This window comes from Cervus canadensis, chromosome 24 (genome assembly GCF_019320065.1).
Source record: "Cervus canadensis isolate Bull #8, Minnesota chromosome 24, ASM1932006v1, whole genome shotgun sequence".
NCBI lineage: Eukaryota > Metazoa > Chordata > Mammalia > Artiodactyla > Cervidae > Cervus > Cervus canadensis.
The window spans coordinates 38758571-38776047 of record NC_057409.1 but is presented as its reverse complement, the minus strand read 5'-3'; the positions used below and the strand labels follow the sequence as shown (position 1 = coordinate 38776047).

The window sequence follows — 17477 nt, the reverse complement described above, 5'->3', positions numbered from 1 at the left end:
TATAAAACAGATAACCAACAAGGATCTACTGCATAGCACAGGAAACTATACTCAGTATCGTATAACAATCTATAATGGAAAAGGGTCTAAAAATGTACATGTGTGTATGTGTGTGTATATGTGTGTATGTGTGTATATGTGTGTATGTGTGTGTATATGCATGTATATATATATCTGAACCACTTTGCTATACACCTGAAACCAACACCACATTGCAAATCAACTATACTACAATAAAAATTTTTAAATAAAGTATTTCAAGTAAAGCAAATTACTTGAAGGTCCAATACTGGCTTGGACTTAAATAGCACTCTCTAAAGCTCAGGCTTTCCAGCAGACTCCGGGAGACAGCGGAGGACAGGGAAGCCTGGCGTGCTGCAGTTCACGGGGTTGCGACTGAAACTACAGCAGAGCCCAGGCAGGTTATCTGCAAATCGAGGAGAAAGAGAAGAGATTGCGATGAGATAGCTAATAATCCTCAGATTCTAATATCTGTAAAATCTTAAACTCTATGAATAGGGCGCAGAAAAAAAGAGATCATGAATGCAGAAACTAGAAGAAAAGACACACCTTGGATAGGAAGACAAATGATCTGCATTCTGTTTCTCTTTCACAGAACTGTGCAAGGACATTTGAGGGCCACATAAAAGTCTGCCTGCTTTTTTCTTCTTTCTTTTATTTTCTACCTTTCTTTCTTCCTTTCTAAAGATACTTTCCAGAAATATTTTAATAGCTGTCAATTCATATAGTAAGATAAACAATTAAGTTTTTAAAAATTAATAATTAATATATATGCTAACAAGATAGTGACGCTGGACCTTTACTTAACACTCAGAGTTTTTTAAAAAGAAAAAGCAGCTGGAGATTGTAGCAAAGGAGGTATGCCCAGCATCAAGTAATTCAATGGAATGACTGGCTTTTTTAACAGGAAAAAAATGACTTGAAAATCGCCAGCCGGTCAACCTAAATGATATCTTCAGTAATATCAGGGAGCCAATACAAAAGAATAAAATTTTTTAAACACCCCAAATGTAGAATAGCATCCTGAAAGCATTAGAAAAATGAAGGCCAAGTGCCTTGCTGGCAGTATTTGAGTGCCAAGGGCAAAAAAAAAGCCAATTACTTGATTCTCAGGAAAGTACTTTATTATAATGCCCCAGAGTTCTTCACACAAAAAGCATCACTTCCTCAATGAAACAAGTCATATAAAATCCACTTCCACAAAAAATTAGCAGTTAAAGCAGATAATGGGGTTCTATACAATATGCTTCTATATCAAGACTATGAAACCTCAACAATGGATACACGTTTTTCTTCCACAAAAAGGACTTTTCCCCACCACTGATCAGTTGTGTCTCATGAGTGACAAAAGAAACCCAGACAATGGCAGTCATTTGTTAATGAGGGTTATCTGACCAGAAAAACTTTCTTTTTTTTTCTTTTTTTTTTTGGTATTGTCTCATTTCACTCCCATTTCCACCAAGAAGAGGCTGCAAGTTCAGGAAACTTAGAGTCAGTTTCCAAATTGGAAAATGTCGCAAATACCAATAAGGAATAAACATGCTAGGCAGCAACTGCTCAGCCCAGGCGGGGAGAGGGGTACACCAGATGGTCTTTCCAACCCAGATTTCGATGATCTACAACAGAACCTGGATGACTTGGAGAAACTGAGATGCAATTTGGAATCTGCTTTATAAAATAGAATTCCAAACAAAGACATTCAACAAGGCAGAGAAGTCTAAAAAGGAATGAAAATGGATTCCGAGTAAGAACAGAAATCAAGCCAGCTTGAGACTCATGAAGAAATAAAGTCTGTCCCCCAAATCACAGCATTTTTGGAGGGGAAGGTGACTGGAGAGCTAACAGTCTGGGGGTCACAAACTCAAATGCATGCTCACCTGGCTAGAGATCAGAAACAAAGCAAGGTAGAAATAGTGGAGACAAGGTTAATTGAAAAGTGCATGATGTGTCTGAAAGCATTCCAATTAAAAAGAAAACTGAAATAGGTATGCTGGCCAAATAAAACAGCTCTTGAAGCCAGTTTAGCCTAGGAGCTTCCTGTTTGTATCTGATCATCTGACTGCTCCTAACTCTACCCTACTGTCTACACATGAGGAAACTGAGGACCAGAGAAGTCATATCATTTGATGATAAGCATGCAATAGTCTTTGCGTGTAGCAGAGCCAAAATGCAAGGATTATATTATACACCAAGATGATGTTAAATGGAAAAAAATGAAAATGACATTAAGTCAAAAATCCTGCATGCCTTTAGGTCAGGTGTACTAAGTTCACATGGTTTATTTTTTCAGAGGCCAAATTATATTATCATCTAGTTAAAACATAAAGCTACTGAGAACTGGGGGAAGATGTACGCAAGGAGAGGTTGTACAAAAAAACAAAACAAAAATCCTAAGTAGTCAGAGTCAGATATTCAGTTTTTCAAAACCCAGTGTTAAGTCCATAATTATCTTTGTCACAACAGTCCTGAGTAAGATGGCAGGTGGAGTTCCTGACTTCTATCATCCAGGCAGTAAAAACGAGGGACATAGAACCCACACGGTTTTATTTTTAAAGGATTCTTTAAAGTTACTGCTCAAGGTTCCTTCTAGATACTCCTCAAAAAGCAAGGTAAGAAAAATCGTTTCCATTCTTGGTATTGGGGAATGTACATTTTTTAAAAAATTGGGTAAGCTTAAGACTCCTTAAAAAAAAAAGTGAAATTCCAAGGGAAAAAATTTCATTGAGATATATTAAGTGGTGTGAAATCTCCCCAGGAAATCCATGAAGTCCAGAGAAGGATGACGAGATCCTCCCGTGGGGCAGCTAGAAGCAGATGAGACAAAGAACTGGAAATCTTCTTTCTGGGAGCCCCCCCTTCTGCCAGCCAATGGGACTTTCCTTCCCTGGTTTCTGTGTCTAAGAAACACACAGACACTCCTCAGAAAGAGGAGATGCAGTCTGCACACACAGCTTGCGTCTCTGACATAAATCTCTCCATAGGTACTGGGCTAAACCTTCAATATGAGGAAATAATCTTTGAGTTTTATAGCAGCATATGCATGATTCTTCCCCCTCCCCCATAAAACTCCCAACATGAACAACCACATCAAATTATTGCTTTTCAGAGGCCAATTCAAAAACACCCACTTTATCACAGAAAGAATATTCCTTGTGTATGTGAGTGCTTCCATTATGTCTTATTTGAAGGGGGAAAATGAAATAAAAATCCTATCGGAGATATTTATAGATCTCATAAAACCTGATTCACTCTCATAAGCTGCTGTAAGCTCAGTCATCAGGTAAGGCAGAAAAGGCAGGTGTAGTAACTGGCACTGTATTACAGTATATGTGCCTAATTCTGGCTCACAAAGAAAAATATCCACATGCTGGAAAAAGTTAGGAAAAGTCATAAGTAAGACTGGAAAGAAAGGGAAGGAGTTGGACATGTGCGTGAGCAAGCCAAGCAAATTTCAAGGGTATCAAAGGAGGCTGAGTTTTGGGGGGGCAATGGATATTGCAAATATTTCCCCACTAGTAAGCGCGAATGATTTCATGAAAGCTGCTCTAGTGGGATGGATAAAGAAAATACCATGCCTTTCCATCATTCACCTTCTCTTAGACACTCAAGATGACTAGGGCATTAGAGAAACCACTGATACTATTTAGAAAAAGAGCATTGTGATACTCTGCACTGTTTTCAATGGAAGGAAGGATGGTTGAAAATGGGAAAAAAATTTGTTGAGTGGATCCTATGTGCCAGACACTGGGCCAGAGAGCCAACATGTCTGCCCTTACTTAGGCATTACTGTCTCCATTCCACCCACGACAGTATAGACTCAGAGGTGTTGGGTGACTTTCTCAAGGCTCCAACTCTGCCTGATTTCAACACCTCATGTAATTTGACTAATACAAACACTAAGACCTTAAGAAACCTTAGCACAAGTGTTAGTCACTCAGTCATGTCCGACTCTTTGTGACTCCACGGACTGTGGCCCACCAGGTTCCTCTGTCCCTGGGATTCTCCAGGCAAGAATACTGGAGTGGGTTGCCATCCCCTTCTATGACGGATCTTTCTGATCCAGGGATCAAACCTGGATCTCCTGCACTGCAGGTAGATTCTTTACCATCTGAGCCTTTAAGGAGCCCTAGAACAATCCAGTTCTTTTTCAGATGAGAAAAGCAAGTCCCAGAAAGAAGACAGGCCAGAAAGCTTTCAAATCCATACAGTTCCATTGAGTCCCAAGCCATGACCTTTGGATTCTGCCTTGGTGTCTCTTTCCTAAGAAGGAGTCGGTATAAATGTAGAAATTCAGAGTCCTGAGCATACTGCTTGCTCTCATTCTGAGCCCAATCTGGCTCAGCCAGTCTTCCAAGTTGTGTGACTTTTGGCAAGTCACCTCTCACCTCAATGTATCCATCTGTAAAAGGAGGATTAAGCAGAACATGTGTCTCACCAGGTTGACGTGAGGGTTAAATGAAATGATGTATATAACGTGCTCAGATGAGATCATCTCTAGGAAGTATCTGATACCTATTTGATATTATTCCTGGAGGAGGGCATGGCAACCCTCTCCAGTACTCTTTGCCTGGAGAATCCCATGGACAGAGGAGGCTGGTGGGCTACAGTCCACAGGGTCACAAAGAGTCAGACACAAGTGAAGCAATTTAGCATAGGTATTATTACGATGCTTGCTATGGTGATAGATAGAATGGCCAAGTTGAAAGAAGGAAGAGGAAAGAATGTTCCACCACGGGTTTTGCAACTCATCTGCTTTGCAGCCGCACGAAGACAACTTGCTTCATCTTCCTCTGCCCCATTCTTCTCACCTCTGAATGGGAAATTCTGTAATATCTGCCTGTTCCTTAGTTACAGAAAGAAGGTGCCAGCGACAAGAGATCCTGATCAAAACACCCTGAGTCCTTGAGAGCAAAAGCTCAATACAGATGTCTGTTAGACTCTTACAAGCCAACATGAACAACCCCATCACAGAGGAAACCATCTCTTGGTCCATATTAAAGAAAGAAACTTAATACAGGGAGGTAAATGCACAGGGGAGGGCCGGGTCATCTTGGAAAGCAGAAGGCAAAGCCAAAGACTCAGTGTGACACTGAGCAAGCAGCGTCTGAGGGAGCTCACGGGAGAATCAGCTCTGCACAGGGGGCTCCTTGCAGAAGACATCCTTCACCCCATAGACAGGAGCTGTGCTCTCTGAACAGGGTCTACAGCGGCCCTAGGAACAAACACTAAGAGCTCAAAAGGGAGGGATGGGGCCATCTATTTCCACTCCTTTGTATGCCAAGCAAATCTGCCGCCTCTCCAAAAATAAGAGCCAGCACTGTGACCAGTCCATTGAATTCCCGCAACCTGAGCTCTGGAAGGTGAGCGTGAACGCAGGGTCAGGAGCAGGCAGGCACTCCCTTGCCGAGCGATTGCTCCACGGCTAATTGCCGTTTTCACAGCTGGGTTGAGCTTTCCAAAAGATATCCTTCAACCCTGAGCTCTGCGCTCCTCTCCTGATGTTCTCTCTTGCCAACCATACCCCCATCAAAGACAGTTTATAGATGAAAGGATGCAGCTACAGTACATACATTTTTGCAAACATCACAGTTTGAAATCGAGGCCTTTCTAAGGTTTCTTTGTGAACATCACCACATGCCCACAGTCATTACCACAAGAGCTAAAGCCTTCTATGGACGAGGAGGCGGCCTCCTTGCCTGAATGTCCTCAGTGGCAATTCTTCTACAGTTTATTTTTGCTCCTCTTACTAGAAACATAGGTCCTTTGAAATTCTTTATAAACAGAGTCGACTTGCAAACAGTAAAGTCAGGAAGAAATCTGTTGAACCTAATACCTATCTGGCATCATCCAACAGATGTTCATGCATGCATCCATCCCTTTAAAACCACAGAGCGGGCTGAGGTAAGTGGAAAATCATGGTCGAGAGCCTGCCGAGAATGAATTATTTGAAGCACGGCACGGCTGGAGTTTAGTGCCCACCACCACAAAGGTACCAGAAATGGAATTTGACCAGGTTAAGCAAACCTCTAGTGGGTCAGAGGAAATGTAAGCTAAATGAGACTGTACTCAACACTTTATGGTAAGGGAAAGCAAAACAAGAAAGATCAAACAACACTTGGACAGTTGCTATTAACCAAGGAGCTGGATAAAGTATACCCACCACTACCCTGCTTTATTATAAACCTCTTTTACACGTAGCTTTCAAGTTATACAAGAAAAAAAATATTTCCATATAAGGAGTAGCCAACTACAATTCTGATATATCTGATATCTACCTTCCATAGATTAATAGCTCAAAGCCTTGGCTGCATATTGGAATCACCCAGAAGATTATAAAAAAACAAAAAACCACGGATGCCTGGGTTCCACCCAAAGGAATACTGATATAATTGGTATTCTGGGGTACAACCACAGTTGTGAATCATCACTGCACACATAGGCAAATCTTAAGTCACAGTCATATCTTAAGTCCTAAATATCCACTGAATATCTACCATGTGCATGGCTTTCTAAGAACCTGAAGGGTTATGTATTAAAAGTTTATTCTCAGAATTATAACCAAGGCATGGACTTTGCTCCAAATCATACAATCTAACTGGAAGAACAGGGTAATGGGGAAAAAAGAAAAACTATATTACAGGACAGAACTGAAAAGCATCATGAGGAAGTAGAAAGTTCTACACAAGAGTGTAGAAACAGTAGCAATTACTGTTGGCAAAGGGAAAGGGAGGGAGTTTCCTGGACAATGTGGCAACCATCTGAAAGTCAAAGGATGGGTAGAATTTGGACAAAGAGACTCACGGGGGAAAAGGAAAAAGAAGGGAAAAGGCTGAAGGAAATGACATAAATGAAGACAGAAGCAGAAGAAGTACAATCATCCCATTTGTATGGCAGCTCACATGGTAACAGGGGGGAGACTTGTGACTACTACCTAGGCTCAGTCTAGGACTATTGTGACTCTGAGAAGCTTGGCTTCATCATATGCAAAAGAGGGAAACACTGACAATTTCAAACATGGTGATTGAGGTAGAAAGTCAATCCAGGCGAGGTGGCCAGGCTGTCCTGGGGCAATGGCAGAGCAAGAAGAAAGCAGACTAGGTGCAGTACTGTAAGAATCAAATCAAGGGGATTTTTCAAGCAATTACAGTCAAGGGAAAGAGAGGAGCCAAAGACGATAGAACCTTCAAACCTGGATCCCAGAAGAGAGGAGATTAGTAAAAGAAACAGGGAAGCCAGGAAAAGGAGGACAGACTGGATGAGCTCACACTTTGGGAATACATTCAGCTGAGGTCATCATGGGACAATCCCAGAAGTTTTTAGTGTCAGCCCCATGTTTCCAATTCCAAACTGTGAGCCTGAACTCAGGAAGATACCGGAGTTGGACATGTAGATTACAGCTTTGACAAAATAAAGAAGTCTCCATTTGGGAAGCAAACTTCAGTTTCTAAGATCTTAGAGGTGAAGCCAGTCTGTGAGGCAAGTTCCAACAGAGAATTTTCACCATCATCACTACCAGAGATTGGGTGGAGAACGGCCAAAAGTTGCAGGGAAGTAGCGTGAAGAGCACACCGAGTTTCCTTTCCTCACTAGGGTCACTGAAAATTAGGCCAGCTTCATCCTTCCAGCCCCACAGGACTTTTTTAAAAACACAAAGAAGTGACTCTCTTCCCAACTGCTTATCACAATGTGCAATATTTTTTGTTTAAATTTGTAAAACATTACAACTTCACTGCCCATCCAACCCTCTCAAGAAATCTTAAAACACTTCAGAAAAGCTTTTCCTGAATTGGCACATGATAACTGCTACAGTTTCACGCAGTCTCTTAGTTGGCAAGTTGTCAGAGACAAAGCATTTCACCATTTTGCACTTGACGCTTTCCACATAAAACCCCAGTTCCACCATCCATCCAGCTCCCTACCACATCCATCTCAATGCACCTCCTTACTCTCACTCCATTTGTTATCATTTAAGTGACAGCACTTTTTGTCATAGGGCTGGAGTTGTAATTGGGGGCTTTTGTTTTGTCTTTTTAATACAGCGTACATTTTCCAGGTTACCACACATTATTAAAAGTGGAAAAGAGATAAAATGACACACATAAGCTGTCTCCAAGATATTCAATAGCTTGGTTTAGGGCCCAGACAATCCCCAAATTCCATCTACAAGTACTGTTCAAAGTAAAAACAGGATTTTCTTGCCTCCTTTTAAGGGGAGACAGGGAAGGAAAGAGGAGGAAAGATGAGAAGTAACTCAAAATATATTCAGAACAACATGATGAAAAGCAAACAAATGGATCATGTGGACATCTGAAAGAGTCTGGGGCCTAGGACCGCCATCCATGTTAACAACAGCTGGGGGACCTTGGAAGGTTCAGTGTTTCATTTGGCTTCAACAAGCACTTGGTCCTAGCCTGGTGTTTTAAAGAAACCAAGAGCCTTCTTTCAGGATTTGAAATTCTAAGATTATCTGCATCTAGCTTTGATACCAGGCCGGGGGCCTGACTTTCAATATGACCCTTAGGAAATGTCAATAAACCCATATTCAGAAATAGATATTGCATAGGGCTCTACATTAATTATTTTAATGACCTATAATCATTTCCGAATGACACAGACACGGATGCTGTTTCCTGGCCATTACGGACATGTGTATTCACACTGTCTACTCATCTGCCCTCAAAGGGCCACCAGCCCCATTACCCCATTAGCTAAAAAACAAAAGCACAACAGAACTTAGTAAATCTCAAGTATGTTCTATAAACAAGATTGTAACAAGGTGAGGCTATATAGAGAGGCATGGGTCAGTACTCAAATACTGGACTTAAAATCTCTTTTTTTGGCAATGGTGTTCTAATAGTGCATGACTTAATTTTGAACACGCTCACTCTCCCCTACTGGAGTCAAGCTCAGACAGGGCAGAGCCTATAGCCAATTCAAATTCATATCACCCAAACAGTATTTTGCACATAACCAAAGTAAAGGAATGAAGTACTGACTGTGAAATACTTTCCATATTTTCATATAAATAGAGAAAAGCCCACGAGGTGTGACTGAGCGCCTCGACCAGCTCAGTCAGCAGTGTGAATCACTATGAAATCATAAGTCACTCCCATGTCAAGCAGGCTGATCCTAGACGGATCTCGAAGCTGCTGCGGACCCTCAGCTGTCCCTCTGTATGTCACGCACGTGGTGGATGGGGACAGCTGGAAGCTGCTCTAATGGAGAGTGCAGCAGACACAATACACTCAGCAGGACCAAGTTCTCAGGGTCACAACACAATACCAAGTGAGGAAAACAAAAAGGTACCAAGGCAGGAGAAAGGATTCTCCAAATTTCCAGCAGAAAACAAAAGTGAAAGAACAAGAAGGGAGAGGAACACGATGATGACCAATTTTAGGCAAAAACCTGTTCTAGTAATGCAGGACCTGATTTGGGGAACACTTAAATTGAATGAGGAGAGTTTCTCCTGTGGGCCTGTGATGTTCTAAAATAAGCACACAATGTATCCAGGCAGAGGAGTATTTCTTAACTTGCAGATGTTGCGTGTAACATTAATGATTAGCTGCTGTTTCTTGTTCCACTGACTTTAACACCTTTAGTGCTTGTAGAGCTTCCTAATCACTGTTCTTGGTAAGATCTGGCAACCTGGGTTAAAATATTTCTACCTGTTCATGCAAAGGAAGCACTCAGCTGATCTGGGAAAACAGGCGTTTATTTGTAGAGAGATACATCTCCACCGCTCACCCTCTGGCACTGCTCAGGTTACGTTGGGGAGCTGTCCTAAACTTTCAGCAAATCTCTGTCCCAACATACATGCTAACTGATAGACTGAGTGAACCAGAATCACAGAGGCATTCTCTGCATTTGCCAATCATGGAGGCCAGTGAAGGTGACTGAAAACTCCTGGCATGCTACTGCCAAACTGCAGAGATAGGGGGTGTCTGCCACCCCATGTGGCCAGCTACCCTATCAACATGAGTCATTTGGGGCTGGCTGGAGGAAACTGCCTTCCCTCCCCAATAAGCATAGGCTGATTAAAGAACTCTGCATTGCCTTCTCGTACTCAGAAAGTTAAAATGCGGGAATTCTCTGATGGGAGAAGAATCTGAAGATTTATAAGAGAATGGCAACTAAAAGCTCCATTAGGACCCTTTCTAAACTATTTCCATTTAAGTGGAGAGGCAAATAGCCCCCACTGGCATTTATATTTAGAATGGGCTGAGAGGGAGGAAGAGCGCATTTTGAACACTGAAGGTCTCTGACATACCCATACATAAATCATTTCAGGGTGAGGTGTCACAGTGCATCTTCTGCTCTGCCCTTTAAATGGACTGGACCCCAACATCGCATTCTCCTCAGGGTAGGGAGTGGGGGTGGGGGTTACAAGGAGAACAAAGAAGTCAGCACTTCCTTTACCCCCTCTCCCGCAACTAAAGACAGATGTAGTTAAAAAAAAAAAAAAATCTGCATTGTAACACTCATTCACTTTAAAATACCAAACTGAAATAGGTAGACTTAATGATCATGTTTGAGAGACCCTAAATCTACACAGAGATGTATCTATTTAGAAGAACATGGAAATAAATCTGTTAAAGAAAGGCTAAGTGTGTGATTGATGGCATTCACATGTGCTTTCATTTGTAAAGCTACATTTATTTAGTGACTGCATCCTTATAAAGGAAATCTGGGTAACAGGGGCAGTTCCAATTGTTTTTTTTCATCTGCCAAGTCACTGTTTCAAATTTTTAAAAAAATAGGCTCATGGTAACTAAAGAATGCACAAATCACATACAATAAATAAATAAATAAAAAGCCAGCTATTTTATCCTTTCAGTGTGGTTAGCAAGGCTCCTTTGTGTCTACAGATTTCCCTGGGTGGTGCTGTTGCCAAGAAATTCTAATTCACGACAAGGTTTTCTGCAAACTGGGGACAGAGGCAAACCTGCGGGTGCAGGGACCCTGCAGTTTGCTTTGTCCTTCTGGCTGAGCCAGCACCTGGCTGCTCAGGCCTGTAGAAGGCAGTGCAAAGGCACGATCCCTGTGCAGGAGAAGCAGTGTAGCTCACAGACCAAACCCTATCCCTTGCACCATGAGGCTGTTCTTGGAAGGCAACCATTTTTGTAGGTTGTCCCCTAGAGATGCTTCATACCAAAGGCCCTTGCAAAAAGTGGTTCAGGGTGCCTGTCACCAAGATGAAACTGCAGTGTTATGGGGACGCTGCAGTTCTTACAGTAGCCAAGTATGCCATTAGTTTAAAACAATGGGAGAGTGGGGGAGGAGGGAGGAATGTTCTATGATTTATTTATTTGTTTCCAGTAGCAGTGGAAAATTTTCTCTGAGCACAAGGGAGGCCTGCAACTGACCCCATCTGCCAATTATGAATCAGCATTAACAACAAACATAATTCCATAAGAGTTTTCCAGTAAACACACCATGCTCCTCAATGGCATGAAGCAAGGCTAAGTGTAAATAAGACTTAGAACATCATTACTTGACCTGCACTCATGAAATAGCAGTCCAGGTGTGAAGAATATATCCAAATTCTAAAAGTGTTTGTAGCTTCCCAAAGAAAAATAACCATCAATACTGTATTAAATCCTTCTTCATCTTCCAAATCAGCAGCGCATCCAGAAAAATCATGATTTCTGATGGCGACAGAGCTCATGAATGGGTCCCCCATTATCCATCATCAGGTGGTACCCTATACACTACGCTAGCTTCTGTCCTACCTTTGACTTTTTTTTTACTTTTGCTCAGACAGCTCTTGGAAAATTTCCTGCAAGTTTCTGAAGGGCTTAAGGCTGGTGGCCTTAGGAGTTGTGCGTCAGCTGAATTCCATAAAATAATAGACCACATAAGCACAGCGTAATTTACAGTTATATGACAGGCAGGGATGATGTTACTTGAGCCAAGTGCTTAAGTATGCAGTCAGAGCCCAGGAATGGAGAGCTGTTACTGTAGGATGTCCATCTGGATTTAAAAATTATACCGGCAACGATTTTCAGAGTTGGCACTGGATGTGGCTAAGACATGATTGTCCCAAAACCCAATGTCAAAATGATGATCCCTGTGACAGGAGATCCATGACAAGCTCACTGACTGTTAGGCAGGACAATTATCTCAGGCAAAAGTTTAAAATAAAACCTCCATCCTTAATTTTCAAATGCACAGATGTTCTTGGGTTTATCATCCAAGCCAGTCTTTCTTACGAACCAAATCAGATTATTGGAATCTCTGCATTTCGCTCATCTCCTCAAGGTACACTGTTCACTTTCAGAAGTACATCTAATAATTGCTCCTCATTTGACCTCTAAAATCTGATTACCCCAGAGCATCAGGAAACTTCCTCCGGCCTGGGGTTCTTTGTAGCAACCTTCCTGAGCTGATTTGAGCAAAGGAGACTTACAATTTCACCATCTGATGGTTGATTTGGAACCAACAGTTGCATGTAACCACATTCCCCTCCTTTATACTCAGAAGCGGCACAGGGGAGGGCGTAGGGAGAGAGGAAGAGATAGAAGTTGGAGGTATGTCACCAGTATGAACTTGGGGGTCCCAGTCATCTTTACAGAAAGCATTTGTGACTAAGGAGTCCAGAGAAGCAAGCTCCTTGGAGTGACAGCTCACTTAGGACTGTGTTCTCACAAGTTACATTTCAGTATGGATGATGAGCATGCTTCTGAAAGAGCATGGTAAACGATCTGAAGGTGAGGGTAACAGGCAGTAGGACAGGATTAAGGCAAGAAATAGGGAAGGAGGTGCAGTGGGCTGAAATTCCTTTGCCCACAGATAGAAACTAAGCTAGAGGTTCCTTGAAGGCGGTGAGATGAAGTGAGGAGGAGCGGAGTTGGGAGGTGGAGAGAAAAGCAGAGAAGGCGTCTGAGGAAACAATAGATCTGATACATCCTCTAATTATCAAACCAATGATGTTTCCTCATAGATCTAGATGTTCTCATGGATGGTCTAACCAGATCTAGAAAGGCAGGTTTCCTCTGGAGAGGCCTTCCCCAAAAAGCAGGCTTTACTACTGTGAAAACTTGAAGGAAAACAAAGTTGGGTGATTCATCAGGAGGGAACGTTGTAACAAATAAAGCCAACTTTCTTTCCTCCAACCCTACTTAACAGTTAGTCACAAACAGGGGCTGCCTAAGTCAACAGATTCTCTTCCCTAACCAGTCTAGACAGTTGTTAATAGGCAACCAATTCAACACCAGTGGGCTGACAGTGTGAAACGAAGACTATTTCTGAAAATGAAATTCTGGCAACCTTTTGGTTTAATTAGCATGTGAAATAAAAGGAGGAAAAAGCTCCAGTGAGACCCTTCATGAGGCAGTCTCATCAAGGATGGAGGAAAGGATGCACTGGAGAAATGCCTTATGCTAAAAAAAAAGTGTGCGCTGTGTGTGCCTTTAGAGAAAGACAAAGTCAAACACATCTGCCAGCATCCTCAGGCAGGAATGCATGTGTGGACTCACAGACACCAGAGACCAGTATCCGGAGAAACTCCAGCCTGGAAGAATCAGGGGAGTAACAGCAATTAGTAACAATGGTACAGAGGATCACCTCCTTACACCGAAAACCAAACCTCACTGGCTAAAGCAGCGACTGTTACATCCTTAGACTCAAGCCGGCAAATCCCGCTTTGGATCCTGGCAGAGGAAATCCAGCCGTTCATTAGCCTTAACAAGCTGCTGTCACGAAGCAGAGAAGTTACATGAGCAGCCACACATCAAGCCTCTCGCAGCCCTCCCCAAGGGCAAGCACGTTTCTCCAAGACGGACTGTGCACGCTCACACTTCCACCGTGCAAATCTGAATTGTCTTCTTGGACTTTCCATGATACACATTGTAGAATTTTGAAAGAATACTAAAGCATACTCGTGTCCCTCCACCTTCCCCCCATCCACCATCTTTCCTGAAGAATGTCCCCTCAGCAGCTCCCAATCCTTACTGAGAAAAACCACTGTTTCTGCAGCAGATCTAGCACTTTCCACTGACCAGCACTTTCATTATTCCACTTCACAAAGCCCAGTGAACTTGTCACCAGCCCCACTTCCCCCTCCTTGGGACATCTAGCCAACTTGGCATTGGTGCCCTTCAGCATCTTAGGAGTTTCTTAACTAGTCCTCTAAGACAAAGTCAGAGGCATGGAAGCACACACCACCCTTTGTCGGAGGTTGTGCTAAGTGGAGAGGGGCACCAACCGAGAGAGGGAAGCAAGGACACACGCAGAGAGTGATCTCTTTCCGTGGATCTTGCACTGGGGAAACCTACAATGCATGGTCAGCACTAGATAGATGTATCTTCCCGTCCTCCTCCAAGATATCCTTGAGTACCTTTTATAACTGGGTTCCTCGTCCTCCTGCCCACCTTCTAATCTCAAAATCAAGTTCCTATTCTTTATTGACACTCGCTAATTACTAGGAAAACACCCCGCTTCGCTCTTACCGCCCCCCCACCCCCCCGCATCTGACGGCCGTCAGCACCAGTTGAAAGAGATGAACCTGATTTAAGGTACCAAGTAGGTACAGCTAGAGCATGTAGGGACGCGGTAGCTGTCTGCGATGGCTCGTTAAGCCCCAAACCACCTTCCCACCCGGCTCCTCCGAACCCCAGAAGTTAGGCAGGTCTCTGTTGGGGGACAGTGAGCCCAACAAAATGTGCACAAGGATGTGTGTTGGTGACTGAAACGCAGGCAGCTCGGACCGGCTGCTCAGCTCGGCACACTATACGGGGTTAGGGGGTGGGTGGAGAGGTAAGCATATGACTGTTTCCGAAAACATTTTCAACAACAGACAGCCAAAAAGGGGGTAAAAAAATTAAACAAACAAACAAAAAAATTCAACCCCAAGCCCACACCAACGCAGCCCCTGCGAGTCCGCCGCCACCACACGATTTACACAAGTAATTTAAATCATTCACCTGCTGCCAGGTCTCCTCCAGGGATGGCAAAGCTGAGAAGTAGCCGGTGTCGTGGACAAGTTGTAGCTCCTGGAATATACTATAACTAGCCAACACGTCCATGTTGCTGCTGCCGGGCAAAACGGGAGGAGAAACCCTCCCCCGAACACAGTTGGGTCTGTTTGTTTGTCAGTCTGTCTGGCTCACCCCCCAAGAAGGCAGACATCCAGTGGCCCTTTTGTTTTGTTTTGTTTCAGTCAACTAAAAAGGAAAAAAAAAAAAAAATCAATGCAGGAGAGAGGGAGAGAGGAGCTGAGAGAGGAGAGACTGAGTGGGGTGGATGGAGAGAAGCATCCAGCGTGTACAGTGCAGACGGCTGCCAGGAAAAGGGGACTTCTCCACGGGAGTAACAATTCCCTTCCAGGGCTCTAATCACTCCAGCTCGTGGATCAGGAAGGGGGATGCAAACTCACTGATACGAAGCTGCCATCTATTTCTGCAGCGCTGTTCGCTCCTAATGCAATCTTTGCTCTTTATTTTGGGAGGTTGCATTTTTTTTTCTCGCGATCGCTTCTCTCCCCCCCGCTCTCCTTCCCTCCCCACCCCCCACCCCATCCTTGCTAGTTTGTAGTCTCTCCCCCTCCTCCTCCTTTTCTCCTCCTCCTGCTCTTCCCCCCTCCCCAAACTCCCTCCCTCCGCCCCGCTCTCCGCGCAGCCGTGGGATCTCGGAGGAGGGCGTCCATTAGGCCGCGTGTGACCATGTAAGGTAAACAGGGGGCTCATGAAGTCACTCAGGACCAATGGGGAGCGCGGAGCGGGACCTGGGGCGGGGCTCGGCCCTGGCGGCGGGCGCCGATTGGCGAGCTGCGAATCTCCCCGCTGCCTTACAAGGCGGTGCGAGGCGAGCTATTTTTAGAGGGCTATATAAGGGGGTTGAGGCGGCCGCACAGCGGCCCGGTAGCGTGAGCGCGAGGGACGGGGAGGGTCGCGGCGACACTCGCGCCGGCTCCCGGGACGCCGAGGCGGCTGGGTTCGGGCCGCACGCCGGCCTTCGACCTTCGCTTTGGTGCCAGATGGAGCCCCGGGCGGCCGGAGCCGGCGCCCCTCAGAAGGGAGAGGGTCGCATATCGCCATTCTGGCGTGGACGCGGCCGGTCAGGAGGTGAAAGTCCAGAATGCGGGGTTAGGATGCCTCCTGGAGGAAGAGCAGGGAGGGAGGACGAGGAAGCCGGCGTGGGGAAGAGGGCCAGCCACTTCCCACTCCGCCTCCCTCCCAGGCCCGGGGGCGGGGAACCGCGCGGGAGGGGCAGCGCAGAAGAGTTCCACACTTCCTAAAAAATAAACCGGAGCGGGGCGGGGGGGAAAGTCACCAAAAACCCCTTCACGAATTCCCCACCAGCTACCAGGGTGCAGAGAAGAAGCGCCGGAGGAGGAAGTGCCACACAATGGAACAGAACAAAGGGGAGCGGCGCGCAGACAGCGGCCCGGGGCCCGCCCCGCGCCAGGCCCCGCCCCCAGCCCGCCGGCGCCCCGGCGCGCGCCGCCGCGCCCCCACCCCCTGCCCAGCCCCCACGCTGGGGACCCGGCGAGGGTCGGAGTCCCAGTTAGAGTTGATTGGAAGGGGACATAGTACAAGAAGTGTGTGTTAAAGACAAGAGAGGGAGTCCGGGTAGATGTGAGGTGCTAGCAGGAGCAGGCAACTTGTTTGGGGTCTTAAACGTGAGGCCCCCCTTGTGACTTGGAGAGAAAGTGTCAGACAGCCAAGCTGCGGTGGTGAGAGGAGAACCCAGATTGTGTTTTCGATACAGCTAACATATAGAGATGTATAGACTCTTAGCTGAAAGCTCTACACTATGCCAGTTGCTAGGGTTGACCAGTTGTTTGTTTGACCTTAAATGGTTAGTGTGGTTGAAGCTTCCTCAAAATGCACTGTGAGCTGAACTTCCACTTTTGGAATGATTGCAGAATTTGGTACTTAGAAATGAGAAGCTTAATTCAACTCATAATGGAAGAAACAAATCCGTCTTAATCGCCCTTCTCAACTGTCTCCTTCTGACAATGTGGAACTCCATATCACAATATTTGAAAGATTCTACTTTATAGGACGAACACAATTTGAAATTCAATATTTGCCAGAGGAAATTAAACAGGAATTGTTGAGTTGAGGAAAGTTTATTTACTTTTTGATGTCCTGAATTCTCTTGGTCAAATCTACAGCATCCAGTGTATGTGTATAAAATTGGTGCGCTTACTGCAAGTGTATGTACAAGAAATGCACAAGGATCTTGGTGCATTTAGTGTTATGTATACACATTCGTGGTGCTTGGAGATAAGTGGTATAAAAAGGTTAAAAGTCCTACATAAATAAGGTGATATTATGATAGCGCACATATAAGGGCCAGTATGCGAAGGCTATGTGGGCCTTTCCTGTAAGCAGAAAACCAGTTAGAGCCATCACACCCCAATTAATGCATTAACTGGATCCTTATGACCATTGATAGTGCCACTTACTAGCGGTGTGTCTTTGAGCCAATTACTGGCTCAGACCCTCTGGCTA

General features: G+C 44.6%; 2 protein-coding genes across 5 annotated transcripts in view; one reads left to right on the top strand and one right to left on the bottom strand.

The window, feature by feature from the left end:
• KLF7 (Kruppel like factor 7) overlaps window positions 1-15519 on the bottom strand; it is a 100670-nt gene extending 85151 nt beyond the window's left edge. The window contains exons 1-2 of one of the 4 annotated variants that reach the window (XM_043446173.1): window positions 15395-15519; window positions 14943-15182 (exon numbers count right to left, since the gene is read on the bottom strand). In XM_043446173.1, the coding sequence (XP_043302108.1) occupies window positions 14943-15044 (102 nt within the window). In that variant the 5' untranslated portion in view covers window positions 15045-15182; window positions 15395-15519. Of the gene's footprint in view, window positions 1-14942 lie in introns of all 4 variants that reach the window. The other 3 variants (XM_043446175.1, XM_043446172.1, XM_043446174.1) reach the window with 3 other exon arrangements.
• A 165-nt stretch (window positions 15520-15684) lies between these two features.
• Window positions 15685-17029, top strand: LOC122426895 (uncharacterized protein FLJ30774-like). The gene is made up of 2 exons (XM_043446176.1): window positions 15685-16082; window positions 16320-17029. The coding sequence occupies exons 1-2, from the start codon at window positions 15722-15724 to the stop codon at window positions 16526-16528; spliced, it is 570 nt and encodes a 189-aa protein (XP_043302111.1). The 5' UTR covers window positions 15685-15721; the 3' UTR covers window positions 16529-17029.
• Window positions 17030-17477: the final 448 nt, after the last annotated feature.